The sequence below is a fragment of the Aphis gossypii genome, chromosome 1, assembly GCF_020184175.1.
Source record: "Aphis gossypii isolate Hap1 chromosome 1, ASM2018417v2, whole genome shotgun sequence".
In the NCBI taxonomy this organism is placed as follows: domain Eukaryota; kingdom Metazoa; phylum Arthropoda; class Insecta; order Hemiptera; family Aphididae; genus Aphis; species Aphis gossypii.
Genome location: NC_065530.1, coordinates 18,287,900 through 18,313,153, shown reverse-complemented (window position 1 = coordinate 18,313,153; position 25,254 = coordinate 18,287,900). Strand labels below are relative to the sequence as shown.

General features: G+C 27.1%; 1 protein-coding gene across 1 annotated transcript in view; it reads left to right on the top strand.

The window, feature by feature from the left end:
* LOC114131934 (inactive tyrosine-protein kinase 7-like) overlaps nt 1-25,254 on the top strand; it is a 222,119-nt gene that overhangs the window by 179,673 nt on the left and 17,192 nt on the right. Inside the window, exon 4 of the mRNA XM_027997286.2 lies at nt 13,627-13,941. Within this exon, the coding sequence (XP_027853087.2) occupies nt 13,627-13,941 (315 nt within the window). The remainder of the gene's footprint in view (nt 1-13,626; nt 13,942-25,254) is intronic.

Genomic DNA, 25,254 nt, shown 5'->3' with positions numbered 1-25,254 from the left:
CGCTTTATATGTAATAATAATATTGTCGTCGTATACAATTGTATTATTATTATTATTATTATTATTATTATCGGCCCGGCTCGGCATTAAGTCGCTTCGTGACGAGACTTAACAATATTCTACAGATCGCGAAGCACGTGAAACCGTAAGATACTGTTATTATTTTTTGATTTTAGTTATAAGCTTTCGCGAACGGATATTAAAAAATGGCGCTAAATGCACGACGAGAAAGTGTGACCCGGAAATCGAACTTTGAATATCTAATAGCTTCATGATGTGATATTACAAAAGACAATCATTCTATAAAAATGAATAAAACAAATCAGTAGTAAAACAATGAGTATAGTAAGTAATAATATATTATCAGCGTTGTTTATTTTATCATCCACATAATATTAATATGACAACCATAATATAAATAAATAATTATTATTATTAATTTAATTCTTTAGACCCTACATTATTTAAAAGATTCGTTTTATACATAATTTGTTTTTAAATATTTTAAGTTAGAAATATTAAACTTAAAGATGCAGAAAAGGATGACACTTGAGTCCCAGAGGCAAAGCCCTTAATGGTTTTGAGCTAATTATTGGTATTAACTCCCCTACCCTCGGGAGGTTTATGATAAAAAAAAGCAAGAGCATATTATTTTTAAATAAATATTTTATGTTATTAGAATATTTGGTCTGAAATCTTGTTCATCACTTATTTGCTGGACAAACAAACGACTTAGGGGTAACACCGCATTTATATCATAAAATATATACCATATGTCATACAACATAATATAAAATGTTTTTTAATACATTTTATTTCGTTTTTCATGAATTTTCTTGCTCTTCCACCATTAAAATATTTTATCATTCAACGATAACTCAGTAATCTGTTCCCCGAAAAAAACTATAGCTATCTATGTTCAAGTTTCAAAATAAAAACAAAAAATAGTAAATTAGATCCATTTTTACTTATTATTTTACTTATTAATATTAAGTAAAATATACTAGCTGTATAATTTATATAGAGTAAGAGATAAAATAAATTGTTTCAAATTATCTGAAATTTATAAATATATTATTGATTAAATAAAATATACTTATCAGTGTCAAAGTGTACTTATTAATTAATAATATAGAGTGTTTGTGTAGGATTATTTCTGGAGAGTTTTATTTTATCTTAACTGACAGTTGGCGCATTTTAAAAATATTTTTAAGTCTTTTGAAAATAATCATTATCGGTCGATTTAAAAAAAAAAAGCAACTATCTCCTATGGATAATGCACATTTCGAATGATCTCGTGCGTGTAGAAAGTTTAGAAGTTCATTAAATAAATTAACTTTTTTTTTAACAAATTCCGTGTTTTTTGCAATTTCCGACAAAAAAACAAAACCACACATGCCAATCATCGCATTGCCACCAGCTACCACAATCTCATTTTAAACAAAGTCAAAATAATATTTAATTATGGTACGTCATTATAGTTTAAAAAAATGTTGGGCATTATAATAATGTTCAAAATTCGAAAAACGTAAAGCATTGTGTATAATATATAATATTATTTTAATATAAAATCGAAAATATACAATCAATGCCTCGGGCGAACGTGGAATTAATTCCAATTGTGCATTATACCATGTTTAAATCAGATTCCTGAAACAAAATATTGTACATTATTTTATTTTTCTCATTTATATAATGATACAATATTGATAATGTTAATACCATTGATATTTTTTTTTTATATTAAATAATTTCAAAACACAATTTAAAATTAAAAACATTTTAAAAATACGAGTTATTTGAATATACGTACGCTTGAATCAAAATTTTACTCTTGAAATATTAGAAAATTGAAGTTAAATGAAACATGGCACTATATTTGTTGTTAAAAGCAATGAAATAATAAAAATTATGCATAAATTATAAGTTTGACTTTTGGCAGTATATTACACTGCGATAGATACAGAACGAAATTAGCCTCATTACAGCGATGTTATAATTGTACCACTATGAAACTAACAGGTTATTTTTACAAAATAAACAATCGGTTTAAAATATTTGTACAAGCATCTTTTTATTCGGTTTGTTCGTTCAAGATTGTTCTCAATTTTGTTTGGTTTATGTTCTCAAGTGGAAAGTTGAAAGAGCTTTTAAATGAGGTACACTGAAACTTTATAGCGGTTCAAGGTTTCAATGAATAGTTTCCACAGAATTTACTTTTATAAATACGCCAAGTTTGAAATTAAATTAAATTAATAAATGCATTTGAAGCTGATACGGAATTCATTTTTTTAAATGCAAAACAAATTTACTAAGAAATAGAGCAACGTGACATAGACTTGCAAAAACATCAATAAAAACATTGAGATAGTACTTATTAATAATTATTTCACTTACATTTTGTAGTAAAATGCATAAAATCGTTGTATGTAGATATTACAGTAAAACAATAGTTATACACGATTAACTTAGCCGTAGATAAATTTTAAGTACCATAAAATAATAATCATAAAAATAGACCTACGCGTGGTCCATTATCTAGTTCAAACAATACGTAATACTATTCGTTTTCGAAAACAACACAAGCGGGATAAAATGTTAACTTGGCACCTCTTCCGGACTGATCCGCCTTCGATCGAAACGCCCATCGTCCATTTTTAGAAGTCACCATGCCCAAGAAACGAAATTGATCAAGACCGTAAACATAGCTTTAAAGATTTAATCGCTTATCCTCTACTTACCATGTTACTGTTACAATGGCAACATTTAATAGATCTGAGAAAAATTACAATAATTTTACACGATATGCACAAGAATAATAATAAGCTGCCATTTTTTTTCTTAATACTATTTAAAAATAAATATCAAGTTATTTATTCGTTAAATTCAACGAGTAAACATTATATCACATAAAAAGTAAATTTAATATTCGCTAACTATGAATAATTATTTTAAAGCATATATACTCTATTTGAAAACACTTAAAAGATATCGTACGAGTAAATATATTACACAAAATAAAAAATAATAGACGATTAAATAGCTCAGTTATGGGATTCGATATCTTAAATATAAACATTATCAATTTATTAACATCGAATATACTTTAATACACCGACGTCAATTAAATCAATTCGTTGGCATTACGGGTCGCTGAATATTTGTACCGGTTGTAATTACTAAAAAGCAGACACCGAAGCGACTCTAAAGTCACATGGTTTCAAACACAAACAAATCACGAGATTTTAAATTAAAATGTGTTTTTACTCATAAATTTCACCAACAAGTACAACTATACTAACTACTATCACTATTCACTATACTAATGATTATGTAGATACCGTTGATTGTTAAAAGTTATTCAACCAAATTATTTGAACCTAACCATACAGAAAACATAAAACAATAATACCAATTTTTTTTTTCCCCAATCAGCTTCAATGATACTCAGCTTCAGCGATGTCATTTGGACGTTAAAGTAATTTTAAATTTCAAGTGGGACGATGAATGTATTGATTTCATAATTATTTTATTTTTTTACGTCATAACCTTTTTAAGTAGTAAAAACTCTTCGGTTTTCAACTTTGATGGTACTTTTGAGATATTAATTCTATAGTAAATTAATTTAATTATTAATTCTTATTATCAACTATACTTAGAAAAACAAAACAATATGAAAGAAAACGGGAATTTTTACGTAAACCCAATTTTTCATTAAACTGATTTCGTTTTCTAAAATGTTTTCCAAATATTTACATACATATATAGCATTTACTATTTATAAAATAATATTCTTAATAATTTGGATCTTTTTGTACTAATTATAGAAGGGTTGTAAATAATTAACTTTTATAATGTTTTTGAGTAAAAATTCAAAATTAAATACAATGTCTCTCATGAGTTATTCATAGGCCAATATTAAGTATCAAAAATTTATACTGTAGGTATAAGTTGTCTGTACAATAATAATAAGTGTAATTTTAATATTTTGAGAAGCACTTGAAGTTAAAATATTAACAGCATTTATCAAAATAAAAATATTTTCAAATCACTTTTTGTATAGCTAATGCTTAAAAAAATAATGAAAAGATCCGTATTAGCTACCAACTGAAAATTTTAATATAGCAGAACGATTTTAATTTTCTTTTTTTTTTTGAAATTTAAAAATTATTAATCGTTTAAAAACTTTATACTGTTTCCATTACACATAAGTCATTATTTTCAAAATAGAACGACTAATTTTAAGCTGTTTATACACGAACTTATTCACATCGTTCGTTGATCTATTGTCTTATAAGTTATCAAGTTTAATAATAATAATACTATGTACTCAACTTTTTATGTGGTATTGGGTATTGAGTAAAATGGTGTAATCAGTGAAATAAATATAATATAATATATCCTAGGCTGATAGACGTCACAGTACAAAATCGTTTTCATGTACAATGATACATTACTGAAATCAAATTTAACGCCTCTATTACAATTACCCACTGTAAAAAAAATCACCTACTGTACAGAAAATAGTATCCACTTTCTCACTATTTTTTAAATCGTAAAATTTACTTTGAGTTTTTTAATGTCATAAAATTAAAAATAAAAACATTTTACAAAACTGTTTTATACATTGTAACATATACACATATAAAATGTAAAAATTTAAAATCCCAAGGATTATTTAAAAGTTTTAAAATAATGCTAAAAGTTTTCCTTTGTGGTGGAAATTCAACTCGGGTTAGGGTTTTCCTTATACGGTCGTGGTTTTCGGGTATAACTCTTCGCGATTATCCAGAAAACTACTGGTAAATTCCAAAAATCACCTGCTTAAAGTACCATCTGCGTCGAATTACCAGTACGATATAGAGTGGGCTATACGAAACTTAAGGACAACATTTTCCAACTGAAAAAGTGTTTACGGGAATAATAATAATAATAAAACACATCAATGTCCAATCGAAAGATTCTTCGCCACGATACACGGTGAGTATATATGTATATACATACTTTAGTATAATATCCGCTAGCTAAATTATGCAGATGAATGAAAAAGGACCAAGAATATATTATTATTATATTGCACTTTAAACCAATAAACCTAAAACGGATCGTAAACATCTCTTCAGGCTGAAGTATTTTCAATGTATTATAGTTAAATTTAAGTGATCTGCCCAAAGTATATCAAAACATGGATATTGTCGACATCGAGATATCGTGCGAGAGAGAGAGTGTAGAGATAAAGAATAAATGAGTGAGAGAAAAAGAGTCTGTCAAAAATGTATTTTTAAAAGTACCCAAACATCTATTCTATTGTTATTATTATTATTTATTCAAGTTACAATCTGCTGTCGTTTTACATACTTTGTTGTAGTATGTTACGAGTAATATACGGATGTTTTCCTCATTTTATCGTAACTCAAAAATGATAATATTATATTTAGAAACTATTTGTACTTATAAGAGTTGCGTATTATATGTTTTAAAACTTTAAAACTCTATTAAATTGTAGAAGCTAGTACAACCGAAAAAATCTTTCTACCGGAAAAGTTTGTTTTTTTTTTTTTTTTGGACGAAACAATTTACAACTATTTTCTCTCACATGGAAGAGATCCAGGGCTATTTCGTTTAGATCTTTAAAACAGTGCATAAAACGAAAATCGACATTAACCATTCATAGCCCTTCAACGTTAACATTTTTATTTCTAATATTTTTATAACGGTTTATGGTCATAAATAATATACGAATAGTATGCGGTAATTCGGGTACAAAAAAATGGTCGCATATATTGCTATGTGTTTCAAAACGTATAATATTAACAGCGTATATTATAATCTACCGATGAAATTGTTAAAAATCTCACTTTAGACGAACAGTACCCGACACTCCGCTGACAAATCAACGCAAACCCGGGTTGAAGCCTGCAGCCATTTATCATAAAAGCTCGAAACGTACATGCAACGATCGAATTCAGTGTCGACATAATGGTGGTTTAGCATCGTGTACAATTAATCATTAATTTGCAATTTTTAAATCAAACTATATTTTATGACGTGGCTACAAAAAATATAATTGTTTCGGATTATTTAATTCTCCGTAATCACCTAAAATTGTACGCACAATAATTATAAACCATTAAAAAAAGAAAGTCGTCGCGTAAATGTATTTCGAGAGTGTACTCGTCATTGAGTAGGTCATCACTTTAATAGATCTTATATTAAATTTTAACTCAATAATAAATTATAGTATAAGAGATACAATAATCTTAATTCATAAACGAAAACCAAACATATTTTTATAATAATATTAAAATTTTAAGAAATAATCTTTTTTTTTTTTTATGTAATTCCCAATCGCTTTAAAAACTACTGTGAATTTTTACCTTTTGACCTTCCAAAATACAAATAAAATTCAGTTTACTTTCGCTACCAGAAACCAACCTCTAAGTTAAAAATCGTCGATTTTCAGCTATAAAAAAAATAAATAAATAATATACGTTATTCTAAAATCGATACATTCATTACTTCGCTCAAAATCTAAAATTAAACAGTGTAAATAATTATAATTATTTCTGTAATAACTTTTGTTCTGATGTAAAAAAAATGTATTTAGTTCAATGATTCGCGTAATTTTGTTACACTTGTTATTTTCTGACTAGGTTTTATTTTACTATCTTCATTACTCGATTTCATCAAAAAAAAAAAAAAAATGATCAACAAATTAAAAAAACCAGTGCTGATTTTATAGTGATGACAACAATGTTGCGCACGTCAATTATCTATCTACAGCACTACATGTTAATAGATTACTAGTTAACGTACATAGTTTAGCAGATCATTTACACATATCGTGACATCTACGGGTAAACGAAATTCATAAACACAAAACTAATACTTTTGTTGATACCAAAAAAACATACATAAATAAATTTTTTGGATTACCAATAAATGGTTTGATAAAATTTAAAATGCGTAATATTTTTTTTAAAAAAACGTTTTTTTATTCAAGAGTCAACAGTTTATATAACTAGCTCAAAAATTATCTTTCATCATTATAAACTGAACGTCTGAACTCGTTATAAGAAAAACTTATTTCTTTATTATTGTTGTCGAATTAAAATAAACTATATAAATTAATGCATTGTTATAAACAACATTCGATATTCGTAACCTAGCTTCGAGATCTAACTAATTAGAGCATGACAATACTTTGTGGGACCTTCCCAGAAATTATTATCAGCAGTGAATATTATTGGAAAATTATCAAACGTTTAAAAAGAGACAACACTAGATTGAAACGAAACATCTTAAAGGTTTATATTGTAAAATTAAAAAAAAATCAAGAATACATTTTGAAGTTTTGCCTTGATATTCACTGCTGAATATTAAGTTATTAATGGTACGTATAAATATAATTCAGAACCAAAGAAGGTATTAGACTTTTGACATAAACTGTATTTGTGCGTAGAATATATCATTGTTATGTGAAACGTGAATGTAAAAAAATTGAACAAACGTTCTTATTAAGTTTTCATGCTACAATAAGAATAAATAATTGAAATGATACATTTGTTGATTAAAAAAAAATTTCAATTTCGCTTCAATCAAAATGTCTGATGGTGATTTCATGAAATATTAAACCACTAAATTTCCTCGTAATATTTAAACTACTTACTTTGAAATACTCGTAGCTTATTATTTCTTCAATATTTTTCGACTGTATTTTTGCTATAATTTTTCATTACATGTATAATACTAGGTAAATTACTGAAAAATGAGAAAACTGAAAAACAATCATTTCCAAATACCAAAACTGTTTTACGATTAGATGTCCAATCGCCTCTTGAGAAAGTGTATAAATGAGAAATCGACACATAGTTACTAAACCAACATTCAGTTTATTCCACAGATTTCGAAAAGTAGAACATATTTTATACTAAACAAAATATCATATATATATATATTATAAAGTATAGATATATTAGATAGTATTGATATGTTGTCAAATACCTATACATAATAATATATATTATATATTTCGTTTTCTTAGTCTCACATCAGCCAAACGTAACTATTTGCGGATTTTCAAAAACGGACAAAATTAATATTCTCGTGGACGGTTCATCTGAAAAATAAAGTAAAAAAACTTAACCATCAAACGTATACGTATACGACTTTTACCCATTCAACCACAGCTGGCAGTTATAGTGATCAATATACTCAGTAGGTGGGTTTATAGACGCATATTAAAACGATTTAGATGCCTCTTAACGGTTTGTTAAGAGGTTGTTTCCAAAGCGTGCATATAACTATAGTGTTTGTTTAAAATTAGAATACATTATTTGATACCTACCTACTAAATTTTATCTACCTCTTATGTATTATTTATCTAACCTGAAAAATCATTTGCGTGAGCCACCAGAAATAAATTGATAATGTACATCAATATATTATGCACGGAAATGTATTTTTTCGAAAATTCGTTTTTCGTTTATTTGTCAAAACTTTACATAGTACTGTCAATCAAAAATCTAAAACCCTAGGCATCTATATTATATTATAATATTTATAACTATTGTATTGTATTCATACTAGTTACGATTATCGTTATAAAAGTGATTTACCTAACAATGATCACCTCCATTTTCCCTTTAGTAATCAATTTATTCAAATTTTAGTGTTAAAATTTTTCGAAATTTTAATTACTAAGGCATTTACCGAATATTCAGTGGCGATACAAACTTCTATTTTTTAAATGAAATCTTACCCTTTTTACTGTAAATTATTTGATGGATAATTTTTTTTAAACAATTTGATGAACTATGGTTAAAAATTTGAAAGAGTAATTTTCCAGTTAACAGAAGGATTAATTTCGGTTATTTTCGCACACCCCGTGGTTTTAATGAACACACTGTACGGTATCGACCTGTGTCTATATAACTTACACAATATATTTATATATACATATAGTATTACTATACATATGTGTATGTGTGTACGCGCGTGTGTGTGTGTTGGAACCAGTCAACGTTTTGCCGAATCCAAGCTAATGACTCGACTATAATAGAATAAAACAAAATCCATTTGTCGTACTATTATGTATAATATTTTAACAGTATCGTTATATTCTATAAACTAAAATATAACAATATTATACTTTATGTTTCTATTGTATAAAAACAATATTATAAAAAAGATCTTTTTCATCAATGGTTATCATAATAATATAAGAAAACATTCGATTCTATCTAATTGTATTCTGTTTTGACAGTTTTCAGTATTTTTTTAAAATGTATTACAATATTGTATTTATCGTTATTTTTACATATTTTTAACGCGAATTTAATGGAATTTAATTAAGTACTTGACTCAAACATTTAAGTATCAACATTCTAGACCTAGTCATAATATACAAATATTTTATTTTATTTATTTTGTAAATTAAACAAAATTAGTTTTATATTCTATGCTACTTACTCACTTAGATGAATTAAAAATTAGTTACCCGGATCGTTATTATATTATAGAATTAATTCCATTTGCATTTACATACAATTTATGTTTTTTAATCAATATTATTTTAACGACTCTTTATATCTCAAATACACTTTCCACCTGTGGTATTTTACTAACCATAATATGAATTAATAACCAACGAATTGCAAAATTTAAGTTGAATTATACATATATAGATTATAGAAAGATGCAATTTTAAAAATAATAAATTATTAATTATCTTAATTGTAATCACATTTCGTCTTCATCTTGCATATACTTGATTAAGTGTCCACGAGTGCGATGTTTTATTTCGAGACAAAACAAATATTTTCAGACTCCGATAAGACGATACAACTATACCTAATTAAAATTGATTATTGTTTTTTGTACGACCAGCCGTTTTTTTTAAACCATCAAAATTCAAGAGTATTAAAATGTACACTTTTTTAAACGCTAACAGCCCAAATCTACTATGCTAGACGTTAGTAGTTTATATTTGTATAAGTTTTGACAATCAAATCATACTCGCATATGTATATTATTATCCGTATTAACGTCAGTTTACTAGTCCACGCATAATTCAATTAAAATATTACATTACATGTACAAAATAATTACAGTGTAATCGGAACATCTTGTATTTGCGTTTATGTGCGTGTATTTGTGCTCGAATAAAACCTACCTAAATGCATAAAATAATCTAAAAAAATCTCGTACAGACCACTGACACGCATAAAAATGAAATGTGTTTCACGTTCGAAGAAAATTTAATAAAATACACAGAGCGTGCATGTATAAACAACGCAGCTGGTTAGATTTAAAACATTATTTTCAACAATTTACATTTCGCATAAAACGAAATAATTTAACAGTGATAATGGAAGCGGATGTTTTATTATTTCTTTTTAATATTATTATAATGATAATAACGGTATGAGAGTAGAATTATTTAAAGATGAAAATCTTTTCGTCAGTATCCTAATAAATATATCACTTTAATGTACACGCAGCACCGAGTAAATTATTTCAACAGTTAACTATATACTCGTTTATGTAGTATATCTATATTTTATACATATTACATATATATTTATGTATTTGTGTGAATAAAGTCTACATATTGACTAATTTCTAAAATTATACTTTATTTTAAATAAATAATGCAATTAAAAGGATGATGTTAAGTGTGGTAGTGACACGAAGGAAATTTTTAAAAAGTTATTAGTGACATTTAAGTTAATTTTTTTTATATACATATTGTGGTTATACAAGTTTAAGTTTATTTCAATAGCATCTAAATCTAAATTAAAATAATGTGTACTGATACGATTATCAGTAATAATGTATTCTAATGGCATTATGTTGATAACTACAATGTAGATACCATAAGACTGGTAACTAATTGGGATATAACTTTTTATATCATGATAAAAAGAGTAAAGAATAGTTAATTAACAAAATTTAATCGGAAAGTAATGGTATAATATTATTTTTTACTTAATTACTAACCACTAATGTTTCTCTACTTTGGTTGCACCAGAGGTGGGTCTAGGATTAAGCATTTTAGTAGTTATGCATGAACTTGATCTACCTCAATTGCGGCGTACGGTTTTTTTCTATAAATTGGGTTTTAGTAGTGTTTTGTACTTCGTGTTCAATTAAGTTGTCAATTGTAAAGTATTAAATTATTTTTGGTAACCTGATAACTATTATGAGTCAACAGAAACAAGTTTATAAGATTATTAAAAAACATAATGTTATAATACACAAACTAAAATAGATACCGACAAATAATCTCTTTGTATTGTTATTACTCTACATAAATACCGTTTTATTGGCATAAATAAATACAGTGAAGTATTTAAAAATGTTTTCTTTAGCCAATTTGTTTTGAAAAATAATGTGTTTGGTCTCGGGAATGTAGAATATTATTATTTAGTCCCCAGAGAGGTATAAACAACATACACATTATACGGTGTTAGCCTAACGCTAACCTAACATAATGTAATACGTTATGCGTATATGATTTTAAATAATACTATAAAGTATGCACTATACTATTTTTTTTTTTTTTTTTCAAGAAATCAATACATAGTTATAAGTTTATAAAAAATTCCAATACTTTATCAAAAACACAACAACACAATCGCTAGGTATCCTTACACGCCTTAACACAAAATCAATAATCTTTCAATATTCGATCAATTTAAATTAATATTTTTACATTATACTGAATTTAAAAGTAAATATGCATATTATTTACCTACATATAGATTATAGGTACTTACAATACTACTAAAAAACACATTGATGCACATTTTTACGTAAATTCATAACGCAATGGAAATAAATATAAATCATTAAAAAACCAAACGTTGTACAAAAAAAACTATGGATACATTTTAGTGTACATTTTGTAAATGGAGATTTTTAAGCATTTTCACCTACCTTTTTCCTTTAATAATAAACTTATTCAAATTCTGATTTTTTTAGCCTCAATGGCCGCAGTTGATACATTTGCGATTGATACAGAAGTCAATATATCTACCTAATCTTTAAGGTTTTTAAAAATTATTAATGCTTATAAATAATATTAATATTAACACTAACATTTACAAATCACTGTAGTGCCCAAATTTTTCAAACTCATTACCATCAAGTTTTTATTTGAATTTGAATTTTGTATTGCCACATGATACAAGTAGAACAAAAAAATTAAAAGATTCGAAAGTACCTATGGTCTTTAATTATAATCTAAAATTTTAAAATTCAGGTTTTGAATTATTTCATTATTGAAGAAAACAGGGGATAAACATTCTTTATAAATTACCATGCATAGTGTGTACATAAATATTTATTAATTCTATTATTATTGGTGTCAATATAAATCACAAACGCATCAATTGAGGTCTTTGCTACTATCATTAATAGGAAATTAAGTATATTGTATTAATATAATATATGACTTAATCTCCAAGTCAATCTTACTCAAACTCCAGACAATCTTCTTATGAGAATCGCAACAAAAAAATACTCATTTCTACTTGGACAATACATTATGTAGTCTTGTACAAGTATAAATAAAATAAATATAAATTAATAATTCCATTATTAAACAATGATAAAAAGTCCAATCAAAAATTTTAAAACCAGACTTTTCATAATTTCCAATGACCTAATATTTTATTTTATATAGGGACATAAAATGGTAGTTGGTTTTTGTGGATTTATTTTAATAATTAATTTTCTGAAAAAAATCGTATTATATTTACTAAGAACAAAAAACCAATCAAAAGTTCGAAATCACTCAAATCCTTATAGTACAATATTTTTAATCACAAATATAGAATGAAAAAAAAACAATTTATTTAGATAAACTAATCCATGAAATGTCTAATAACTTTAAATAGTAAAAAATTGAATCTCAAAATATTAATAATTATTAACTCGTATTATATGTATACGTCAATGGATTTGAGAAACAACGTTTGATATTATTATTTGTGCATAAGATTCATCGTTCAAAACAAGCTTAGATTATGTAAAATAGAAGAGATTTCACAACTTAAAACGCAATTACATAGATAGAGTCAAGAAGTTATTTTTAAAGTATATATTGAAAAAAATAAATGATTTAATAAAGTTATTCCTGCAAAAGTGTGTATAAGCTATACATTTATTGTTGCTATCATTTTATAATAACTAGATAAATATAATGTGTAATCATTAATCAGTAATCATACTTATATAATTATAATATAACATAATGAATTTATAATAATAACATATTCCGTGTTCGGTATTCCGTAAAATATGATAGCGCACATACCAAAACCAAACCCATCGACGCATCGTACCTTGCCACAATCATAATATACTTCCTAACTCGACACTTGAAGTCGTGTGCGTGAAAAAATCACTTTCTCTGTGTACGCATACTATTACCACTGAATGCTATTTTTGGTAACTAAATATGGAGTGGCTAGCAACAGTTTTTATTATAAAAAAATATTGTAATTCCATTTAAATCGTATAACTATGCACCAAGATATATTTTGTCATCGATCCCGCGCGTCTTAATATCCATATAACCATCGGCTCTGTCACTTATCGCACGCGCGTCTTGTTTCACAGAGATGAGGGCCAGGATTTGCGGGCAGCAGGAGCTGTACGTCAAGGAGGACAGCGAGGTGAGCATGCGGTGTGAGCTGAGCCAGGGCCCACACGACCTGGGAACCATATTCTGGTACCTGGGTAACGTACCCGTGTACACGGACCAGACAAGCCTACAGTCAATCCGACAGCCGAGGGTCAGCGTTCACACCGAATGGGTGGACGGACTCAAAAGCACGCTGCATATAGCCCGAGCCAAGCTCACAGACTCCGGAAATTACACGTGTATGCCCACGTTTGGACAATCAGCAACCATCAACGTACACGTGGTCAACGGTAATTTTAAAATATCAATTGCACGTCTACGTTTTCTACCCCTCCCCCCTCAATTGAGCTCCAAAAAACGATATCTATGCACACATACTATGCAAAACATTTATTTAACAGATGAATTAGAAATATGTTATAAATGTATAATTTGTGGTGGGAGAAGAAGGAAATAATTTTGAACTTTTAATAGCTAATATATATATTATAATGTAAACATGTTAATGTTTGCGTCTCTGCATTGAATACAAGTAACATAATAATATACACTTTGTCAAATCAGTTTTTCTTCAAAAGCATACATTACCCTTTTCCATCAAACAAGATATTGATCATATAATATTATAAAAAGTCATTTTAGTTGTGTTAACTTTATCTATGGACATCGGTGATCTTATCTGACTTATCTTGGGAAAATATCATTTTTGGAATTGTACTTTTCTAGTGTTATCAGTCTTAGAAATAATCAATATCAAAAAATATATTTTTTAACTAATTTAAGTATAACAAGAATATATTATATTAAACCTTATAAAGTTGTCATATCTCACTATTTCCAGAAAATATTGGATCTGATGTTTTTCTGACTTCCGCGATAAACTACACTGAGAATACAATATTAATATTAAAATTATTCCGTAAGATATCATCCACACCTTTCCTTTTCTATAATTATTATTATTATTTTATATAAACAGTACATTATATAATTTATAAATATAAAATTTAAATAAACCATGATATATGGTTAATAATGTGTTCATAAAAAATGAAATAAAACAAAATTCCTATACTTAATCGTAATTGAAAACTGTTATTTAACTGTTCCTTGTGAAACCACAGCGTTAATGAAACCAAAAATCTGACATTTTTATTTTTAATCGACACTTTTCAAAACAATATAAAAATAATAAACAATAAAATAAAGTTTATTGAGAAATCAAACATAAATACATTTGAAGTATAAAAATATAAAACATAAAAGTATGTTATTTTCAGAGGAAATTTATTTTCGTTAATTTATAAATACATATATATATTATACACATGATTTAGTCGATTATTAAATGAAAATCTTATTGTACGTTTGGACTAATTTAAAAATGACAGCTCGATAATGCACGTTTACTAAGCACGTATCCGAATTAAAGCACTCAAGAAAAAAATTTTAAAAAGAAACAAAGTAAGGCGAAATTTTAATTAATTTTAATATACCTATATATTTATTTAAAAAGTGCTGATCTATAAAAGCACGTTTGTGCATACTTACACACGATATTATAACATATTATATAATAGCATATTTAAACTTACTAATTACGAGATAAATTATGAGGAAAAGTTAATAAACATCAAACAGGCATAATCAATTAAAACACATTGGAATTAAAGATTAAAATACAAAAAATATGACCTAACATTTGGTTAGCAAACTAAAAATTGTGATTCGACTACATCTTATTCTGGTATAATATATTATCATATTTTTACGGTAATATATTCATATCATATAGGTATATAAATATATAATAGTATTTTCCCCTGCTCAGAAGTCACCAAATATAAATACACGTAGTTCATTTAGTACATTTGTATTTATGTTCGAATCATTATATGACATTCATCAAGTATTTAAATAAGCCCTTATGGTTGTTTTCGTAATTTATTGTTGTTTCACGAGAGAAAATTGTACATCAAAAATAAACGTATGTAATAAACGTCATAATATATTATATAAGTACTCACTACTCTATAATGGTATAACGACAAAAGTCAAACTTCACTAGTATATTTAAATTATTATACACCAAATTGCCTGCAGGTTTACTTTTTAATTTTCGTTGTAGCGTCGGCGGAGTTTACAAACTGGATAAAGATTTTAGGTAATAAACAGAGAAATATGAAATATTCAAACTAAAAATAAATAATTATTAGACATTGTGTATATTTTATACATATTTTTTTCATGTGAGTATCTAAAAAAATATACTAATAATCGTACTTTATAATCGATAAATATAATACATAAGTAGTGTTTGGTTTTTATTTTATTTTAGAGCAATTAATGTATTGATTTTACTATAAAATGAGTTTTTTAACGTTTAGTCTAAAAACACATTTGAAAACCGAATCTAGTTGGTACTTAAAGGAATTAAAAGTAAAAATTACTTTTCGAAATAATCAAAAAAAAAAACTAATAAAAAACGGAAATTATCACGCGAAATCAAAAATAAATAACCACAGTCTATAGATAGGTACATATAAATCAAATATTTATACTAGAATTTTCTAAGTATGAAAAAATATATTAACTCGTTTTGAGCATTTTTTAGCAACATTATTAAAATTAATTTTTAGAATAATTAATATTAATAAAAACAATGTTACTTTAATACATGATCCCACATAAGTTGTTCAACTACGAAAATTAAAATATTAAAAATACATATGCATAATTTTCTTCTATAAAAGTTCGAAGTTCATATACCTACTTACACAAAACTCATCAAAATCACAAAGCTGTTGAATAGTTAGTAATATTTTAATAAAAAGTTTCTCATAAGTAGTTTTTACAAAAACCAAAAATAAAAAAATACAATTCTGTAGTAACATTTAATCCAAATTAAGCAATATAAAATAAATATTTCATTGGGCTTGTTTCACCTGAAAATAATATTATATAATAATTAATATTATATGTTTGTAAAACCAACTCGTTCTAATCAGAATCTTATAAATTATAATACTTAATACCGACATTGCAACCTAACCTTTGGTCATAAAATACAACAATCTCATCACCCTTGTTTAATCTACAGGTGGTGAAACTGTGAAAGGGCCAAAAAATACCGGAATCATAAATATAGAATAGAAATATTCATAGCTCTAAAGCTCTTCTTGACTGGCCAAACCATTAAGCTTAGTTCAGAAAATGCCATTTTTTAAATTTTTTCATAAAATAATATTTGAGTAAAATTTGTTGAAAAATATCTAATTTAATATTTTTATTTTTAATACAGACTCCAATTTAAACGGATCTCATATAAAAAATAAAAATATATTATAAATAATTGAATAAATATCCAATTTAAAACATTTTACACGTCAAAATAAAATTTTCAAACAAATAAAAATACTTATTGTGCCTACTATGTATTTTAGTAATAAAATTGTTATTACTATAATATTATTAGTATTACAATTATATTACACAAAAAAAACAATCCATATAATTTAAAATAAGTATCTATATTTTTATCTAAAAGTTATATAAGTATATATATTGCACGTTCTAACATATAAGGCTAAATGTGAATAACCTTAATAAAAAAAAAAACAATTTATAGCTAATGGCCTAGTTTTTAATGTCAAAACTTTCAAAAAAAATAAATAAATAACGTCAAAATAATAAATGTGATACCCTATTATACACTATTTTATTTTATTTCTTTTGGAAAAATTATATAATTTAAAAAAAATGCATTTGCAAATATATTTATTTTAATACTTTCGTGCATATAATATAAATATAATATATAGTTAAAAAAAATCATTTTTATATTATTAAACGTACTTGAATAATTAAACAATGTAAAAAAAAATACTATTTATTTCTAAAATGTATTATTAAAAACGAATCATATAATGATTATAAATTGGTCTGTTGATATTATATTTAATACAACTATAGAGTAATAGTATTTAATTAAATAATATATAGCTTAACAAAAAGTCATGGGTGCTATTTAATTATAATTTATAACATTATAATTGGTATACAGTTGCGCACCCCGGGGGGGGGGGGCTGTAGCCACCCCCCCTCCCAACAAATAATCCGCTGATACTAGTAGTACTCTAGTTAACTATATCAATATTAAGCCGAAAATTCTAATCATAATTTAAAAATTAGTAGTAATTGTTTATTTATGTGTAAAAAAAGTTGGAAAATGTTTAAGTCCCCACAAAAATCTAGGATACGGGCCTGTAGATATAATATTATCATTAAATTGTGTGTAGTATTACATTTATTTATATAATATAATAACGTAGTAAATAATTGGCCGTTGATCAAAGATTAAAACTATAGCATTAATTTACAGCCCTCATGTACAACTCCGATTCGCTTTAATATTGTTTTAAGAGCTTTATAAATCGTGAGTCGTATGTTTTGTATAATACACAGGAGTGTATGTATTGTGTTCTCTAAGGTGTTATATAATCCGATTATCTTGGCAATTCTCAAAACTGCGGTGACGGAGAGAAATTTTGTAGTTTTAAGCAAAGTAGATTGTTGAGAAATAAAAAGTCGAACACTTGAACATTTTCAAAAATAAAAATATATACATACAATGTATACATACATCACTATCTATAGTGTATAATACTTGCCGATTATGCCTATGCTTTTAAGAAAAGTTATTCGGTATATCCGTTCTCTTACCTCATACAGAATTTACTTTTAACACATCGACGTCAAACCACTATGATGAAAACATCGAAAACCAAATAACTGTTGTTAAAATGATAATCATATTATATTATATATTAAGTTAAAAAGATTTAAAACGAGAAAAACAATGAAAATATTATTCCTATATAAAGTAGAAGGTATAAGTGGAAAAAACGTGAATTATTTTTGATAATTATTTCATATTTTAATTTAAAATTATTATATTATACAAACTCTTAAGTATTCGGTTTGCGTAGACTTAGAATAGTTACATACAATCCTATGATTGTACAGTTTTTTTTTCTTAATTTACATTTTAAATTATTCAAAATAGCTAATAATTATATGAATATTTTAAAAATTAAATTAAAAAGACTAGTACGTCTTATGTTTATAATAAATTCTACGCTTTATATTGACTTCAATCAAACACAATTTAGATTCTACGGACTAAAGCGAGGATAATGTACATATTATATTAGTTAGTTGGTTGAACATTTTAACTCGTTTTAGATAGGTAGTTTTTTTACTGTCTCAACTACACAGCTTACCCAAACTTATTTCTTTCTCTTATTACGTTAGTTTTTCGTGATATTAAAAATCTTATACACCAAAACCAGTTTCTTGAAAATGACTTCAAATTTATCAAAACTTTAGGTCATTTGATAAATATTAAGTACAATTATTGGTCACAATTTTTAAAGAAAAAATACATTATTTTATGTTCCTACATAAAATATGTAATTTACCTAAAGATAATTTTTTTTCCGTCAGAGTATTTTTATTAATTGGATCACGAAAATTATTTTCCGTTTCCGTTTTGTGTCTTAATGAGATCAATTATTTAATAAATTGTTTGAATCGAGAATATTGATATTTTCCATTATAAGGATATTTTCGTCTAATAGGGAGGTTTTACTATATAAATAACTGATGTGCGTTTTACATTTAACAAGACACTCAAGGCACGTACATAATCCTCGGAAAACGAACTAAAAAGAGCCGCGAAAGTGAAGATGATTACATATTATTAATATTATATTGGACCTACATAATTCGTTTCTTCGGAATTGTATAGAGCTATTCACCATCAAACACACAATTACGAAAAAAGCGACGGGGGTGAATTAAACAGCCGTTTTACAAAGAGTGGTGGACAGAAAATATCGCGGTTATCTGGTACTACTTATGTAAATAATAATATATACGTATACGATTTGGAACTTATTATGTTCAGCAGTTCTATATAAATTCTAGCGATGTGGCCGTGATTCAAACTAGATCGGAACGACCGCAGTGATAATAAATGGTAACCGCTTTAGTAAAAAAAGACGTTCGCAATCCACTGTGATAAGAAATCGTGTTGTCAACATTTTCTTATCTTCAAGTTGAACACACGGAATACAACATAACGAGATGGTTAGGAGAGTTCATTCGGGTCGTGAAATTCTTAGATAGGTCAAATCAGCTTCTTAAGTAACTGCAATATGAATAAAAATATAAATTATAATTTTATAATAATATAAAATGTAAATCGTCGCGATAGACCGTGGAATAAATAATATATGGGTGACATCTGGCTATATCGTATTTATTATTATCCAAACAGTATTATATGTATACAGAGCGATTCACCTAGCATACTCGCCTTGTTTTTATTTTTCGATAGTCTTAGAGTATTATAAAAAATCTTAATTATTTGAAAATATTGTGTTTAAGAGTAGTATATTCAAAAATTAAAAAATCGGATTTAAATAAGTTCATTATTAGATGAAAAATTGAAGATGAGAATGCTTGGTGAATCACTCTGTACATAAAACAAATTAAATTATCATTTCCATATATTTTTCACTGACAAAATATGAATGCAATAATTTAAAATTTCATTATACTACGGTTTATAATAGGTGTATAATATAATAAAGAGGTATATTGATAATACGTTTAAAAATAATACATACTAAGTATTTTCTACACTGATTTGGGTCTTTCAAGACTTCATTATCATTGCATTTGCATAATCTATTATTGGCAAAGAATCAAGACCCGTTATACGTTCCGACATGGATTTGATATTATCTGGAAAAATAAACAAAACGTGTAAATAAAAACGAATCTACGTGCTTTTAGGGGAGGAAAAAAATTGTATTTATTTTTGCATTTCGTTTTAGTTGCCGAGAAAGCAAACCCGAGGCAGTCGTATTTGGTTTAATGGTGGCGCATATATTATATGTGTATATATTTTTTCTGTAAACACATTTATATCGTCATTGATGTTGTAGGTACTTCAATGTTTTCTGTGTAAATCATAATATGAGAAATAATCGATTAAGAATCGTACATAAATTATAATAACATACAACCATCTATACAGGTAGGAAGTAGGTACATACATAATTATAATTTATTAATATCGTATATTATATTAAACTAATATTAACAGAATGTTAATATTTTATCATTTTATTCGTGCAATAGACGTAGCTGCCTCCAAATGGAATATTTGTTTTCAAATGGACATTGTAGCGTTTTGATTTGATGCTGTTTTTAACTCGTTTGTAGTATGATATTTGTTCAAGAAATAATTCACCGCTTTCAACTGTGACATGGTGACGGTTCCGACTCACGCCCACTCAAAAATTAAATACCATCAGTGACCCATTTATGAAGTAATAAAAAAATTAATCTATCCGGCTTTTTAAATCTTCCCTTGTGTCATCGCCCGGATTCGAGGCAAACCCCCTGACTTCAGAGATTTATACGTAATGTGTGCAAAAAAATAAAAAAAATTACAACTAATGTATGAAAAAATATTATTCCATCTAATATCGGCTGAGGAGATAAAAATTTAGGATAACAAATTGCCTATAGGTATTTCATTGACCTACAGAGTATAATAATTTATATTATTGTTCGGTTACACACGAATGACGATCGTTCGGCCGGCGCAGAATAATTTTACATGTGGGTATGTACAACAGTATAATATTATATTTCACGAGTAGTGCGCTGAACAAAATGAAACACTGAGATATAAAGTTCTAGAAAGTTATAGTCGAACTGTGTAGGTACATATTTCGGTAACAGCTATTGGACGAATAATGTACGACACATGCGTACAGGCTATAAAACATTGATAATATCGACAATGCAAGCTATTAGAATGAGTGGAATACATTATAGGTACAGAGACGTAGAATTCTATTTCGTATCTTCCTTGCGGTTCGTCGACAACCAATTCGCTGACAAATAAGTAAACCGTTTTTATAGCTATATAAAAAAATTTCACGATTTTTCAACAACGAATAACGAACAATGTGTATGGATATAATACAAACATTGTATAGAATATAGAAGATAAAAATTTTTGTTCATATTCCTATCGTAAAGTGTACTCGTATTGTAAAAACGATGATAATATTTTAATATACAACTTTTGTACAATATTATTGATAATCATAATATTATTAGTTAACTATATTCTTTCCGTTACATTATTGTAGTTTATTTTTTTTAGTTTTTATAATGGATTTTTAAATGAAATACGAAAAAAATTACAATTTTCTAGATATTATATTATACACATTACAGAATTTATTCAAAAACGAGACAAACACAAATACATCGATAACAGTAATGTTGTGTAATTTAAAAATAATATGATTGTTACGTTATCAAAAAACCGACCATAACCACTCAACACAAATGTTTAATTAAAAAATAATTGTTACTTTCTTTGTGGTTTTAACAAATTTTCTCAAAAGTTTGAACTTATTATTAAAACGTTTAAAAAACTGCACTTGCGTGCTTTTTTCTATTGCTGTAACAATTTTTTTTTATTTTTTTGAATAATGACATAATGATTAATATCGTTTAATAAAAATTCATTTGGGTATCAAATTTTGCAACATTTTATTTTGAACTACTTAAAAATCGTATATTTTATGAACTTTCGGTCAACTTTTTATCAACAATTTATGAATAATCTTAAAAAAAATATCATACTATTAAATATTTAAACACGTTAATTGCCACATTATCACCGACGGTCTTTTGTAATTCTCAAATTTTGAACTTTTATGACTTTTAACGCTCATAGTCGATCATCATTTATCACTACCACACCAGTGGCCGCCAGGAACTGTAAATTAATATGGTTTTAAACTACTAACTTTTCAATAGTACTACAATAATGTACATATAAAAAAGCACAGTAGCGTAGCGGAAATAATTACCATACATTTGATGTAGGTAATAAACATGATATTTTTATTTTTATCAGATGTAAAAAATATAATGTTAAATACAAAAAAAATATAAATAACGTAAAAATATGTTTGATGTTCCAATCAGCCATGTAGAATGACCGCCGGCAGTCATACAGTGGTTAGCTTGTTTTAGGTATATTTATTATTAAATATTTCACCGTTTTCGTTATAAAATAATACGCTCTGTTTGTCAGAGAACTCGAAATTGGCGAATTAGACATGAATCAATTCATATAGTAGGAAAGTAAAATCGAGATTTAAGGGATTAAAATTTAAAAAAATGAATATACAATTATTAGAAATAACAATAACAATGCGTTGACTTTGTTTCGTTATATATTTTATATAGGTATCGAGTACAATTTATGGTTCTTTATTTCTTACTCCGATGCAAATAACAATTAACAAATAGAATCCTTACAAATAGAATATTCAGTCAACAACATTCAAATTTCTAGGGATTATTATATATACACGATCTCTAACAACCAGAAAATGTTGTGGGAGAAAGGAGTGGCGATTTTGATTAAAACTTTTTGAATACTACACAATATACTTCGGCCAATCGAAAACACGTTCACAGACGAACCGAAAGAAAAAATTCATAGCCTCACCAACGCGTGTAAAAAAAAAATATTCGGTATATAAGTATATTATACACTGTATTTGTATCTCATCGTGATATTCAGTCTGCATAATGCATTATACGGATAGGAAGCAAAAAAGTTTGTGAGAAACCATTGTCGTATATAGTAAAAAGTCCTGAAACCCCGTCCTGAATATGTTCGACTGTTTCCACCAAGAATAATGTCATATTTATTATTATCGTGGATAATAAATATAACGCTATCTATATAGTCTAGTTTGACGCGAGTATTTTCTCCCGCCGCCGTCATCTCGTTTTATAAGTTTCGTAATTTTTAAAATACGACTTTTCAAAGTCGGAACCGTATAGAGCCACGATTTGACTGGTGTTATATTATGGTTTATCTAAACATACACAAAAAAAAAACTAGTTCTTACATTTTTAATACGGTCGTACTTATTTTTAGAGGTGATATATTTACATACAAACAAGTACACTTTAAGTCGAATTATCGCGTTCCATAAATCAAAATACGCATTGATGCAATTTTTTTCTTTAGCGGGAGGTTTGTAAGGCATGAATGTGCTTATCCCCCCGGTTTACCCTGTTCATACGTTTTTAAGTTTATAGTCTGGAGGCAGTTAGATTATTTATTACATATGTAGAGGGTGAGTTTAGACTATATACACGGTGACTAACCACTGCAAGTCGTTTCCTCCGGGTGGGATGTCTAAATAAGCGACCGATAAAAATCAGCTGATACACCTGCCGGCAGCACACTGAAGTACACATCATATACATTTACACAAAAATATATACATTGTATTGTGGTGCGGTATTAATGTCCTCCAGTTTTTCCACGTCAAATTTACCAGTCCCCGGCGCGCTCTGTCACCGACCGAAAACCCTTTAAATGTGGCGCATTAAACAAACTCGAAAATCCACGAGACTTATGTATAATATATACCTATACAGAACTATATGTAGAAAGTCAAGTGGGCACAGTATTAGGTAGGTACCTACGGTGAGGTTTTCTCTTATTTTCACATTTCTCGGGACGCCGAGTCGTCGTGACCGTCGCGTATCGTTCGACCGTAAAAACGATCGATGGTCACTTTCGCTTTTGTCGCCGTCTCATACAAACATAAATGTGTTGGGGCGAGTGTGAGACGGGCCAATTCCAAATTTACGACTATTCGGGAGAAATGGCTATTTGGGAAATCCGTGTAACTTACACAACGCATAATACGTCTAAATGTATATAGGTTATGTATGAGCGTATACCAAAGTCAAATTGCAGTTGTATTTTATATATCTGTACGCGTTATGCGATATTTTAAACTGCTTTTACAGTAATTTCACTCAAAAATATATTGCAATAGATTTCCTTGTAACCACTATCAAATATCTATACGGTTTTATTTTTTAATCCTACACAGTGACTGAATAACATTCAGTATATTCAATATTTATATTGATTTTTAAATCATGAGGATTAAATATTTTATACTAAATTTTAGGTATACGTGGGAGTTTCAAAAAATGGCTATATAAGTGGCCTATTATATAGTTCTATGAAACAAAGAAAATATATTGCTTTGGTACACTAAAAATAATATAGCATTGACGTAATTTCATCATGTTTTTTAGTTTGTGAGTTTGTTTTGCAAACAGTTTTTGAATGTATCATGAGTTCCTCTCAATAATCAATTCAACCATTGCGTTATGTAGGTAGAAGTCTGCGTATAAAATATATATGAATACATACACTCAACAACAAAAACAAATAAATAAATATTATTTAAATATTCATACCTATACGATTAGGTAGTTGATAAAGTTGAAAATTATCATACGACTTTGCTGATTGGGCGTCATCGTCGTTACATTTTGTAACTTGGAGACTACTGTTTATTTTTATTTGTTGTACATTTGGTATGTACATCGTACAAATACTATGCGAGCGCACGCAATGGTACAGTTAATTGTTGATTGCAACTTCGTGTTCAAACCGTAAC